Source organism: Drosophila suzukii, assembly GCF_043229965.1.
Source record: "Drosophila suzukii chromosome 2 unlocalized genomic scaffold, CBGP_Dsuzu_IsoJpt1.0 scf_2c, whole genome shotgun sequence".
In the NCBI taxonomy this organism is placed as follows: Eukaryota; Metazoa; Arthropoda; class Insecta; order Diptera; family Drosophilidae; genus Drosophila; species Drosophila suzukii.
In genome coordinates, this window is record NW_027255896.1 from 6003189 (window position 1) to 6017578 (window position 14390).

The following is a 14390-nucleotide window of genomic DNA, read 5'->3' on the forward strand; positions in this document are numbered from 1 at the left end:
GCAAACTTTTGTTTTCGGTCACTAGATTTATTTTATTTTGTTCTAAAAAATTATTAAGAAAAATTTACCACACATTATTTATATATTTTTTATTTTATTTTGCAGTTGCGGAAAAAAATAACACTTTTTCAGGGACTGAAAGTTAAAGATGTTTGAGACTTTTATTTAAATAGCCATGTTTGCTTATGCACACAGAAGTAAAAACTGTGGTTTAATGTTATTAAAATTCATTTTTAACGACTTTTAACAACAAATTTAAGTTTTAAGAACAAACATCTTATTTTGTGTCCCTAGGAACCTTTCACTCACTAAGATCTTTAAATTCTTTCACAGATTTATTCAATTTTTATTTATATGCACCATTTGTTGATTTTCACGTCAAAAATAAATATTTTTCACTGCTACTTTTTTCCGCCACTGTGTTTTTTTGGGAAACTTGTATTTCCCTTATTTTTAATATACATCAACATGTTTTTTACTCTCACTGTTTAAAAAATTATTGGTCTACGACAGACTTACCTGGGAATCGTATAAGTATTACTTTTAAACCACTGGCTTATTCTATTTAACAACGTTAATTGCGAGTAAATCTAACTCCTTTACATAAGTAAACGCAAGTGAAAACAAGGAACAACGCTATAGTCGAGTACCTCGACTATCAGATACCCGTTACTCAGCTAAAGGGACGAAAGGGAAAAGGAGAAATGCAAGCAGCAAAGCGAGATTAAAACGCGCCACATACCGGCGTAAGACAGATTAAAGCGTTATGGGCGTTAGAGTGGGCGTGGCAAATTTTTTTTTTACCAATTGATAGGTGTTTGTGCCTAACCGAAGTAGACACTTCCTGGTCACACCGCGGGACAAGGGGGTAATGAGCACTTGTCGCTGGCACGGGGACGCTATGATGGCAGGACGATCGCGTCGCGGCAATGGTAACGATGGTTACTGCGATGCCGGACCACAGGCGATGCTGGAGCTGCGCTGAGGGTGAGCTAACGTGGTTAGCTGCTAGTTGAGATAGTTTATTACGAGCCCTATTCCCAGTTGTAGGAAGTAGAACCGCGGAGTTAAGAGGTGTGTTGATAACTAATTTATTCTTCATTTGATACCTGCTTATATACTACTTGGAACACGGAAGCTTAGTGTAATGATTAGTGAAATAAGCTATAATCTAAAGTAGGTCAGGGAATTATGATTATGGTGCAGTTGGCTCGGCTAAAACTGCAACATGTGCTGACTGCAGGTGTGTTGGTGAGACATAATATGCTGATCAGCAATTCTCATATGCAGTGGGTGCTACTGAGCGCCTGGTACTGACACTGCAACATACGCTGACTGCATTGGCGGGTCAGTGCGCCGTTGAGTCGGTGAGACGGTGAGTTAGTGAGACATATAATATGCTGATAAGCACTTCTCATCTGCAGTGAGTGCTACTGAGCGCCTGGTACTGTTCCCAACTTAGATTCTGCTTGATTTGTTGGGTGTGGTCATGTTGAGTACCTTTGGGTACGAACAATAGGTATTGACGAGACCAATACATTTTAGTTAAAAATTTTTATGGAAATACAAGAAGTGTAAAATATTACTATGGGCGAAAAGTAAGAAGAATTTTTTTGTAAAATGAAAATTTTTTATTATTCTTAATCATTTTCATCTCCTTTAAAGTAACCTCCTCCCGATAAAATAACGGAATGCCTAATGTTTTTTCCATTCCTCGAAACATGGCAAATCGTACTTTTCTGGAGTTTTAGGAATAGCCAGAAGTCACACGGAGCCAAATCAGGCGAATACGGTGGTTGCTGAACGTATGCGTCGAATTTTTGGTGAAATGGTCACGAAGAACGAATGAAATGTGAGCCGGTGCATTATCGTGATGCAAAAACCAAGAGTGCTCGTTTCCCCAAATTCTTTTTTTTTTTTTTTGACGAATACTAGTATTTATGGTTTGGCCGAGTGGAAAAAGTTCATAGTACACAACGAAAATCGAAAAAACCAAATTCACATTACTTTTTTCCCATAGAAGTATACAAGCAGGAAATGTCGCTTAGCATAACTACACCGCAAAGCACCCACAGCAACCAGGATCTGCACTCGCCAACATACTTTCTGGCACGCCCTTAAGTACCCTATCACAATAGGAAAAGCATAAACGAAGCAACCCATCAACCATTCGACAACCTAGCTACGAAGGAGGAAGTGATGGTGCTTAAGGCCCAATTGGACACGGTGACAGAGATCTTTGACGACCTGAAGGCCGATTATGGCCAGACAGTGGAAATGCAGCAAGGCTCAAAACCTTATTTTTAAAGGCTTTAACAAAGAGGACGCCTCAAAGCAGGGAGTAGAGAAGCTGTATAGTGATAATACAGCACAGGTTTGGAGCGTACAAAATTTACTCAGCCACAGCGCGCGAGTTACCGCACACATTGTTGCAGACACACCGTCGCCGCCCAAACCGCGGCGACACAGATGGCCCACACATTGTGTGCATAAACGCTGAGCTAGGAAACCGGCGGAAGTGACCGGAGCCAGTCGACTTAGCAGCGAACGAAGTCAGCCGCCTTAGCAACTACGCGGATTCTGCCAACTATGCAGATTCCGATTTCCCATTCCATTTCATTCTCACATATTTCACTTCATTCCATAAGTTAGCTTTCAGTTTACAAACGAATAAACGATCACTTTAATTCTTTTTGTCAACCAACAAAGTTGTGTCTTTATTGAAATACAAAAACCCTCTTTGAATTCTCAAACAATATATACACAAGGTGGCCCATCTAGCGTTTGCTTTTTGAACTATCGATAATTTTGACTTTGACATTTCGAATGTCATTGTCAATGTGTCATATATTTAGTAGAAGGTTTGCGGCTTACGAAATGCTTAAGTTTACGCTCGAAGAAAATTGGGAAATATTGAAAACTTTCTTCCAAAGTGGAGAGTCTTCAAGCGAAACTGCAAGAAAATTGCGGTCAAAATTCGGAAAAAATAAAGCGCCTTCCAGGCAGTTTGTGGAAAGTTTTGTGAAGCGTGTGCGTGAGACTGGATCGTTGATGGATAAAACAACGCGTTTACGCGCTCGTCCAGTTCGGTCGGTCGAAAATATCGCTGCGGTGGCCGAAAGTGTCAATGACAGTCCGTCGACGTCAACTCGGCACAGTGCTCAAGAGTTGGACATTTCGCGCACTTCCCTGCAACGGATTTTAACCAAAGTCCTCCGTCTAAGGCCGTATAAGATTCAGTTGGTTCAGCAGATTAAGCCGCATGACCATCCAATGCGTTTTCGGTTCGCGGAATGGGCTCAGGAGCGCTTGGTCGAAGATGACCATTTTTACCGAAAAGGAAGGAGCCGCCGTAACCGTTAATGGTGTACGCTATCGCGGCAAGTTGGAAGACTTTTTCTTTCCCCGAATGGAAGAGGAAGACATAGACGACATATGGTTCCAGCAGGACGGCGCTTCGTGCCAAACAGCCAACGTCACAATCGGTCTTTTGCACGGTACGTTCGACCCCGTTGGACTAATTATTGTGGGGTGCCGTAAAGGATAAGTGTTACGCCAACCACCCAGAGACGATTGACGACCTAAAGCACTAGATTGAAGTCGCCATTGAGGGCCATACCATCGAAAATGTGTTTAAAAATTGGGTCGACCGAATGGGCTACTGTAAAGCCAGCCGAGGCAGCCATATGAACGAAATGGTGTTTCATATCTTTCAAATCTTTCGTTGGCCACCCTTTACTATCGGCCTTTTTCGACAGAAAAAAGTTTTACGTATTCTTGCATTTGTAAATGTTACAAAAATATAAGTCTGAAGATCAAGAAATGTAAGTATTAGTCCAATTTTATAAAATAGCTGGTAAATGGTGCTATTCTTAGTTTTGCCCTTTTTTGATTTTTTTTCTTAAATACAGACAACAATTTTAATACAATAAATAGTAAGTACCAAATAAGTACTTAAAACTTTTTTCCGAAATTATTAGGTTTTGTTTTTAAGATTTTTTAAAGGAAATGAAATGACTTGCCGATGTATATAATTTTTATTAAATGTCGGGGCCATATCGAATAAAAAGATGTGTTATTCAAGATTAAAGCCGTTTGGTCTGGAAGACATTGCGGTAGAAATAACCATATGTAAAACAAAAGAAACAACGAACGGACACACATGGCTAAAAATAGTCTCGGATGTTGATGCTGACTAAATAAAAATAAATGGTCTACAAATTGAAATTCGATATTTGAGACAAATGACTTCAGCGTTACTTTTCATAAGTTTCTCCAAAAAGAAACGTTATTTTATAGGGGTGTAGAATAGTTACCATTTTGGAAACTGGTTAAATGTGGTTTTAATATAATTTTCGTTTTGTACTTACGATCTAATCCACCAACATAGCGCATTGTTATTTCGCAGTGACCCCAAACCCCCGAAACAACTGGATATAGTTTTTTTCCTCGCAACCCTCTAAACGTAATATTAAGATACTGCTGATCAACAATGAAGCCTAGTGTTCCTTCGTCCATATCTAAAGCTACTAAGAATTTGTCTGTAACTAAAAAAGCTTCGTCGTTTTTATACCCGTTACTCATAGAGTAAAAGGGTATACTAGATTCGTCGGAAAGTATGTAACAGGCAGAAGGAAGCGTTTCCGACCCCACAAAGTATATATATTCTTGATCAGGATCACTAGCCGAGTCGATCTAGCCATGTCCGTCTGTCTGTCCGTCCGGATGAACGCTGAGATCTCGGAAACTATGGGAGCTAAGCTATTAAGATTTGGCGTGCAGATTCCTGAGCTTCTTTCGCAGCGCAAGTTTGTTTCAGCAGAGCGCCACGCCCACAAACCGCCCAAAACTGTGGCTCCTACAGTTTTGATGCTAGAAATGCTAAAAATTTTAACTGAAATGTATTGTTCTCATCAATACCTATCGATTGATTCAAAAAAAAGTTTGCCACGCCCACTTTAACGCCCACAAACCGCGAAATTCTGTAACGCCTCCAATGTTCATGCTAGACAAAAAATTTTAACTGAAATGTATTGGTCTCGTCAATACCTATCGATTGATCCAAAAAAATTTGCCACGCCCACTCTAACGACCATAACGCTTAAATCTGTATACGGCCGGTAGGTGGCGCATTTTAATCTCGCTTTGCTGCTTGCATATCTCTATTTAGCTGAGTAACGGGTATCTGATAGTCGAGGTACTCGACTATATTGTTCTTCCTTGTTTAATATTGCTGGATATGTGACACCAGCACAGTTTTTTGAGTCATAATACAATTTATTTCTTCACAAGTCCCAGTCTCAACTTTGTTCAGTTGATCCGACTAAGCTTTGGTATCCAACTGAATGTAATGGCGCATCTGCAGTGGATACACCAACAACAGCGTGTGTTCCTTTTTGCCTTTTTGGCCAATAGGTTTCCCAAATATGCAATCCTTTTGTAAGTCCGACTTTTCCACGTATACAATCAGTACTTTGAACGACTGGGTGCCTATGAAATGACAACTTGTCGTCTTGCTTTACAAAAATATTTAGCGACCTGTCTTCATAGTTCCATGAATGCTTTATTTGTAGTTCTCGAGACGCTGGTGGCATATCAAGTAAAATATCGATGCGCGCTGGTTTGACAAAATCCGTTTGTAACTCCCATGGTATTATTGGTTGACTAACTGTTTTAACTCCACCACTATTTTTTTGACCCATGTTCATGCCACGGCAGCATCTTCTTTGTTCGATTGCAACTTCGTAGGATAATCAAAGATGATCAAACTCCCTGAGTTCCAGTCTTGACAACACAACTCTTGGCGATAATGTGGATATAGATGAAACACTTTGGGGACTGTAATTGGCACTGGATTCTGAACACAGTATAAATAGATACTGTAATTCGCGCTCATGACATTTTACATATACAATTTACTTCAAGAACAAGAGAAAACGCTATAGTCGAAAATCTCGACTGCCAGATACCCGTTACTTAGGTAAATGTACGTAAAAACTCGTTAGCAGCTGATTTTCTGCATGAATTTGCACTCCATAGTTGGCTAATTATTTATTATTTTTTGGGTATACCTTTTAATGAATGCTCCGATTTGATGTATTTTTTTTTGCATGTATATTGGTATTGATACGAAGAACAAAATCTCATTTAAATTTTAACAAAATAGTAAAAAATTTGGGAGCTTGACGGGTTTTAGCGTTATGGGCGTAGCACCCTGCTGAAACAAACATGCGCAGCGCAGGGGGTTCCCAACACTCTAGCTCTTATAGTTTCAGAGTCTGTTCATACGGACAGACAGACATGGCTAGATCGACTCGGCTAGTGGAAATGGGTGTCGCCAGACCGGTCAAAACCAACCTCTGTGAAATAGTATGCAACTCCAGATTACTAGGACTGCTAACAAAGCAAGCGGACAGGAAATAAAACAGTCCGCAAAAGCAACTCAAGACCACTGTCGCCTCCACCTACTCTCAGAGCCGCGAACTATTTCACCGTATCTCCACATCCAACGCAATGCCGTACAGGAACATGGCCTCCACCGACTGAACGTTGTGCAATATGCTAGCAGTACAAAACACACTGCATTTCCTAGCAATATGTCTCAAAATAAAAAGAATCCCTCAGCAACACTGCGGAAGAGTGAGTCTCAGTGAAATCGAGATTATCCGGCTACTCAATGGCACGGGCTGGCCCAAACTGGCACAGTTCGTGAAAGATAAGCTAAGATATAGAGGAGAAATGACAAGAGAAACGTTCTACATTTAACAACGTAGCAATTACATATTAAACAATATGGCAAACGGCAGACATGCCATGCTATAAAATAAGTTCATTAATTATAATATATTTAAACTAAATTACCATTTTAAAACTAACTTTTATAAAGAACTACCAATACTATTTCTACTACTACTATATATAATCATTTATTTTTATGTTTTCTGAAGTAGTAGTATTAAACAAGGAAGAACGCTATAGTCGAGTACCTCGACTATCAGATACCCGTTTCTCAGCTAAAAGAACAAAACGGAAATGAAGATATACAAGCAGCAAAGCGAGACTGAAATGCGCCACATACCCCTGATCTCAATATATGGTTATGTGACAGATCGTTAAAGTCGTTAAAGTGGGCGTGGCAAACTTTTTTTTGGGTCAATCGATAAGTATTGATAAGAACAATTCATTTCAGTTAACATTTTTACTCTAGCATTAAAACTGTAGGAGCCACAGTTTTGGGCGGTTTGTGGGCGTTAAAGTGGGCGTGGCACGCTGCTAAAACAAACTTTCGCTGCGTAAAAAGCTCAGGAATCTGCATACCAAATCCCAATAGCCTAGCTTTTACAGTTTCCGAGATCTCAGCGTTCGTCCGGACGGACAGACGGACATGGCTAGATCGACTCGGGTAGTGAACCTGATCAAGAATATATATAATTTATGGGGTCGGAAACGCTTACTTCGTAAAAAAAAATAAAAAACGGAAAATTTATTTAATGAAGCTATGAATAGGGTCCACAATATCTAGTTGTCTTTTCATCAATCAATGTGTATACAAAGCATTCCGATTTTTAGAAAATTAAAAAATAATCACAGAAAAATTAAGATAATGTTATCGAAATATAACGATTTTTATATTATTTTGGCATTAATTTTGAAATTCTTCCTATGTAAGCTATATGATACAATTATATTAAAAATAATAATAATATAATTTTATTCGTGATTGTAAAACAATAAACGCCATATTTCGAAGTAGACGAGAGTATGATCAAAAATAATGAAGACTAATTATTATCCTAATATTTTCCAATTAATTATCCGAATAATTTTATCTGCAATTCTTAAACCGTAATGAAGAGCTGTTTCGTATACTATACTTAGATAGTATGAACACGAACGAAAAAGCTTGACGTTTATATCAGAAACATTTTTGTTAAAATATTTAAAATATTTCATTTTGTTCCACCTATTTTACTTGTGCTTTTTATTTGGCCAACTGCATAAAAACACTTTTGAATGAACACATGTATGGTGGCGACTCAGCATAAAAAAGCTTAAATTTTTCTTAAATAAAGCCAATAAAGCCAATAGTCAGTCGATGTGCTACACATGCAAAGGTGTAGAAAAGAGGCAATGGAGCGCAGTAATCCTAAGTCACACTAAAACAGCTGGTTCTGGTGCTCCCAACTTCCAATTATAATTTATAACGCTTGGTTCACCACTTCTCCTCCCCTATGCTTAAGAGGAGAGTACTAGTTTGATTATGAGTGGTTAGTGAACGCGGATTGTCTGCCTGACCTTTGGATGAAGCTTTTGGGAGACCGTATTTAGGTCTCCGGCACTTAGAGCTGGTCAGTGGTAGAAGAGGTGTTGTATCCTCCTCTCCTCTTCGTCATTATCTCTGCAGCTTTGACAGAGGTCATTATGGGGTATCAAGAGTCTGACTGCGTAAATCACCAACCAGTTATCCAATGACCCGTGATAGCCCTTATGGCTTGGGCGTGCTCTGGTTTGTGGAGGGTGTATTGTTCTATAGAGCGCTTCGGCATCCGTTGTGGCCAGAACTTTCGCGATGTTTTGTTAGAAGTAAGTTTTCTCGTTTGCTACGAGATTAAAAAAGTCTCTCAGTATAAGTCAACTTATTTCATCTCCTTAGAAAGAGCGGGGGTAGTTCCCGTACTGGCCATTCCATCGGCCGACAGCCTCCTATTATCTCTCTATGTCCAAAAGTGGAGGAGTGAGAGATATGGCGAAGTATGTTTGCCATTAAAGTTTTATTGAGATTAAGTTTATTAATATTATCAAGACACGTGTGTCGCTCGCTGATTCTTGCCGAAAAATCCCCCGAGTGTTGCCACAACATTCTTTAAGGTCACCTGGCAAGCTTCTGTTGGCGCTGCTGCCATATTAGGTTGCCAAAGTCGAGGACATTTTTATTCATCGAGGGCCATACAAACTTTTGGCGCACTTGACGAACTGTTCACCGACCACTGGGATGAGACTAACCGTGAACGAACGAAAACAGCATTGCGCAAAGATTTGGGTACATAAGGACGAACGCTCCCTGTAGAAACATCGCGGTAGAGTGAGATGCTGTCATCAAATTGAACCCTTTGAAGATTTAAAGATGTGGTTCCTTTTAAGAGGTATACCAGTTCAGGATCTGACGCTTGCTCCTCTTCAATTTGCGATAATTTGATGACAGTCGGCATTGTTATAGAGCATAATCTTTCACATGCACAATAGTCGTGCAGAATTGAGAGATGTAAGCCAAATGTCGTAGCTGTCTCGGTGATGCTTTCTCTGGTCGCTGCTGAAATGCGTACACGAGCGGCTTGTGATCCGTTCTGGTGACAAAAATGCGTCCATCAACAAGGTGTTTGAAATATTTAATGGATTCGAAGATAGCGAGCAGCTCTCGGTCGTACGTTGAGTAATTTTTCTCCGTGTTGCTCAGCTTCTTTGAGAAAAATCCTAGAGGTTGCCAATTTCCGTGTGTACGCTGCTCCAAAACTGCTCCGCTTGCGAAATCGGAAGCATCGCAAACCAGCTGAAGTTCAGATTTTGGTGCGGGAAAAGACAAGAGGGCTGCGTCTGCTATGCTGTGTTTGCAAGCTTGAATGGAGCTCTGATGTGCAATCAATTTTACGTTGATAATTTTTTTTAACATCCTTTAGCAACTCAGTGAGCGGTGCTTGAATGTGTGATGATCGAGCCAAACATCTGCGATAGTAATTTATAACGCCCAAGAAACGACCAAGTTGGCTTATGGTTTCAGGGCGTGCATAATTAAGAATGGCATCTGTGCGTTCGTTGGGTGGTTTAATTCCAAATTCGTTGATCGTATAGCTGAGAAAGTTTACTTGAGATTGCGCAAACTGGCATTTGGTCAGATTGATGCTTGGGCCATGTTTCTGAAGTACTTGCAAGACAGCCCGAAGATGTTCTTCGTGTTCAACGATGGAATGCGACGTTATAAGTATGTCGTCATGTAGCAATAAACGAAGTCCATGCCTTGAAAGATGTTGTCCATAAAGCGTTGAAATGTTTGAGTCGCGTTTTTTAACCCAAACGACATGTATTGAAACTCAGAGTCCAAAAGGAGAGCACACCGCTGTTTTTTGTATATCGTTTTCTGCCATGGGAATTTGGTAGTATGCTTTAACCAAATCGACGGTTGAAAAAATCTTCTTTCCTTGCAGTTGTTCCGCGAAGTCGTGTATATGGGCGATTGGGTAGCGATCTGGTATGGTAATTGAATTTAGTTCTCGATAATCTCCTCATGCCCGCCAGCCACCGTCGTTTTTGGTAACCATATGTAACGGGCTGGACCAAGGACTTTTTGACGGGCGAGACATATGCCTTGCTCAATCAAGAAGTTTATTTCTCTCTTGGCAGTGACAAGTTTTTCACCAGAGAGGCGTCGTGGTCTATCAGCAACAGGTATTCCTTTTGTTTCAATGTAGTGACGCACGTCGTGTTGCGTAGCTGCTTTTATCGATGGCTTTGTCACGTCGACAAATTCACTTAGGAGTTTTTGAAATTTGGACATACACTGCACTGTGGAAACTGATATGTGTTTCGCTTGTGCAAGACATGCTGGTGTCGATAGTCCAGTAACTGAGTCGATCAAGCGTTGGTTTTTAAGATCAATGAGCAATTGGAATTTGCTTAAAAAGTCGGCCCCAATAATAGCTGTGTGCACGTCAGCGATAATGAACGGCCATGTAAAGTTTCGGCGAAGATCCGAGTTCAGCTGAGTGACGTATTTTCCATAAGTATGAATGACTGTCTGGTTCGCTGCGTACAGTGCCAAATCGCTCAGAGTAGTTTTTTGTCTAACCAGCGTTCGTGGTATGACGGAAACCACAGATCCCGAATCAACGAGGAAGCGGATGTGAGATATGCGATCGGTGATGTGTAGGCGCTGCTCCTGTGGAACAGCTGGCTGACCTGTGGGCTCGCTGGTTATATTCGTGCTGCCGCCGACCATCGTGTCGGGCGACAGCTCCTTTAGTTTAACGACGAGGAGCGGGAACATGGTGGGCGGCACTTTTGAGTATTTTCCCCAAATCGGTCGTGGTAGAAGCAAAGCTTCTCTTTAGGCCCAGATGCCTGTTGATTCGAATTTGCAGTTTGTACATGGCCACTCGATGAGCGTGAGCGTCCTTGGAATTGGAGACGTTTGACATCCTTTTGCAATACGGCAAACTTTTGTGATAGCGAACGCAAGTTGTCGTTGATCTTTTTCCAGGGGTCTTCGGTGGAAGATGCGCAAACAGGTGGGGCCGCTGCAGTCGAGGTATTCGTGCTGATCGCAAAAGTGGCGTTGTGGTTTACCGCTTCGAGCATCTTGTCTGCGATCTTAGCGAGCTTATCCAAGTCCGTCTCTTCCCAGACTGTAACAGTGGGGCAAATTGACGCCGGCATCTCTGCCAGGAAAAGAGTGAGAATGATGTTCTCGCTGCCCGGGTCCGGAGCTAGTCGTCGCATGTTGGCCAGGATCTCAGATGGTTTTAGACCAGATGTACCTCCACCCTGCTGAAGTCGGCGTAGTTTCGATTCTGGAGATTCCGCAAATTTTTGTAGTAAACGATTTTTAATTGCTACGTACTTGTTTTCGTTGGGTGGTCGAATGACTAAGTCTTCCAATCCCAAAACTACATCCTCCTCCAGGTGAAGGGTCACAAGGTCGAACTTGTCGGTGTCGTCGATAATCTGGTGCAATCGAAATGACCGCTCCACTTGCGCAAACCATAGTTGAGGGTTGCTATGTGCAAATTTTGGCAAGTGGACAGTCGTACGTGTGTGTGTGTGCGAGTAGTCTCATCCCGGTTGCCAGGTGCATTTGTCCGAAGTGCCTCGAGTTGCTGCTGCAGATCTCGGACTTGAGCAGTTAAATCAGGACTTAAATCTGGCATGATGAATGGAAAATCGGAGCGATCGCTTGCTTCGTCGAAATTTAGCCGCCTACCTTTTATTTTTCGCAAATCGAAGTGGCGTCTGTTCATTCAGTGCGCAAATTCTTAATTGTGAACGTGTGTGTCAATTTCGTACAATAAGTAACTTTTACTATGATTTTACTTTTCGGGGTCACCACTATGGCGAAGTATGTTTGCCATTAAAGTTTTATTGAGATTAAGCACTACAAAGTTTATTAATATTATCAAGACACGTGTGTCGCTCGCTGATTCTTGCCGATAAATCCCCCGAGTGTTGCCGTACCATTCTTTTAAGTCAGCTGGCAAGCTTCTGTTGGCGCTGCTGCCATATTAGGTTGCTACAGAGAGGTGGCTGTTCCGCCATCTAGGTAAGAGATTTGCGACAGTCGATCACAGATTTGAAGTTTAATGATAGTTGATCGAGCGAACAAAGTGCTGCCTTACTGTCCGAGTAGATGCAGGGTCGAAGATAAAGCAGAGCTTCCTTAACGGTCACAATTCCCGCTTGGAAGACGCTGCAGTGGTCAGGGAGTCTAAATGAGATGTTCGGAGTAGGCTCCTCCTCTCCTAGGTGTGGGGGTGCCGGGAGCCCTGCATGTCATTCTTCCTTGGAGGCAATTAGAGTGTGGAAAGAAATTGTTAGCTGATTTCGGGTTTTCCTGACAATGGCAAGAGCTCCAACTTGGCGTTCGCATTGCCAAGGGCGGATTGAGAGTACATCGCCTTACTGTGGCCTCTACTACAGCGTCCCCTCAACGGTCCTGCACTTGCTCTATGTGTTGGTCAACATCCAAGTCAGTTAGTCAGGTTTCTGACAGAATCTTGTTAAAAGCTCCCTCTAGGTCTAAGAAGGCTGCAAGGAGCGACTTTCATACGACCGTGACTATCCTGTTTCGGTAGATTTACTCTTCCTGTAAGCGGGTTGCGCGCCGGAGAAAGCGGACAGTAAGAAGCGGTTTCAAATATGAAAATATATTAGTCTTTCCAACTTTTTAAACATAAACTGGGTTTACCAGTTTTTGGGATGAACACCACCTTGCTGCTACCCGACGCGCTTGGGGTCACTGTGTCCGCTATGCCACATGGCCAACCTGAGAAGTGGACATCAGAAAGGACTTCTAGCGACTCCTTGCTGAAGGTAGTCCATGAGTTATCAAAGCGCTTACTGTATCATACGTTGGATGGAGTTCTGGATAGGATTTCCTGAGTCAGGATGCCTCGGAAGTCTCCTCTATGTCAGGCTGCGAGACTGGCTTTGTATAGTTGCCAGGCGTCCTCAGTGTTATGTGATTTGGCTTGATTAAAAACTGGCGGGCGCTTTTCCTAAGGGCTGCAAATTCATACTACCCCCATGGTTGCCAACTTTTCTGGGTCCCCTGGTTGCGTAGATCGAACATGATTTTTCCAAGGCCCTGGTAAAGGTACCTTCACAGTTGTTTAGGTTCGAATTTATCGAAGCTACGGGTGTTGGTGTAGGAGTCTCTGGGATGAGTCTGCCAAGGGTGTTTAGATATAGATTCCAGTTCGTTTTCCGATAGTTTCGGTAACTGATTGAAGCAATTTTAATTTTTAATTTTATTTTTAATATTCAATATCTCTGAAAAGGTACAGCGCTCAGTAGAAATTCCCTGCAGAACGCTTAAAGGAGAACTTGAACTTTCAAACGCGTTTTTCTCAGAACCCCGTTTTTCAAGTAGTAGTCTCAAAAACGACTCGATATTCAACCGTAATGCGGTCTACACATATTGCAGTGCCAGCTGTTAACATAATTAAAGTTCACTGACCTACTCTAGAATTTTATTTCACTATTAATTGCAGTACACTTCCTTGTAATCCAGCTAGTATATAAGCATGTATCTATTTAAGAATAAATCAGTTGTCAACGCAACTTATAACTCCGCAGTTTACTACCTCAACTACACTATCTCAACTAGCAGCACGTTAGATCACCCTCAGCGCAGCTCTCGTATCGCCCGTTGTCCGGTATCTCAGTAGCCATCGTCAAGTTATCGCGACGAGACCATCGTTATACCATCAAAACGTCCCCATGCAACAAGTGCTCATTATCTCCTTGTCCCGCGGCGTAACAAGTGGATTGCAAGCCCTGGTGGAGATGGCGGCGAGTTTAATTTGGTTGGACATATTTGAAGATACGGGTGTTGGAGTCTCTGGCCTAGCATATTGACATAAAGATTCGGTTTCCAAATGTTTCGAAAGCTGATAGCGGTGTTCAGAGAAGGAGTGTTTCCCCAGATTCCGTCAGGACTTACCATTCCCACATTGGAGTTAGAGAAAAGAGTGAGATACGATTTTTTGTTATGAAGGTGGGCTCATTCCTGTGTTACCAAGCAGGAGATCAAATGTGAGGATGAAATTAAAAAATAACTCAACCCGTTCCTTTGTGTCAGCGCTGCCGCTCTGATGATCGTGAGCGTTGGCGTCGAAATTCAG

The 14390-nt window shown here is 41.8% G+C and overlaps 2 protein-coding genes across 15 annotated transcripts in view; one reads left to right on the plus strand and one right to left on the minus strand.

The window, feature by feature from the left end:
- rl (Mitogen-activated protein kinase rl) overlaps positions 1-14390 on the plus strand; it is a 554163-nt gene that overhangs the window by 131060 nt on the left and 408713 nt on the right. The gene's annotated exons all lie outside the window — the stretch shown is intronic.
- LOC108015948 (splA/ryanodine receptor domain and SOCS box containing gustavus) lies at positions 5163-5702 on the minus strand. The gene is given in 1 exon segment (XM_017082531.4): positions 5163-5702. A coding segment is annotated over 1 exon segment (540 nt).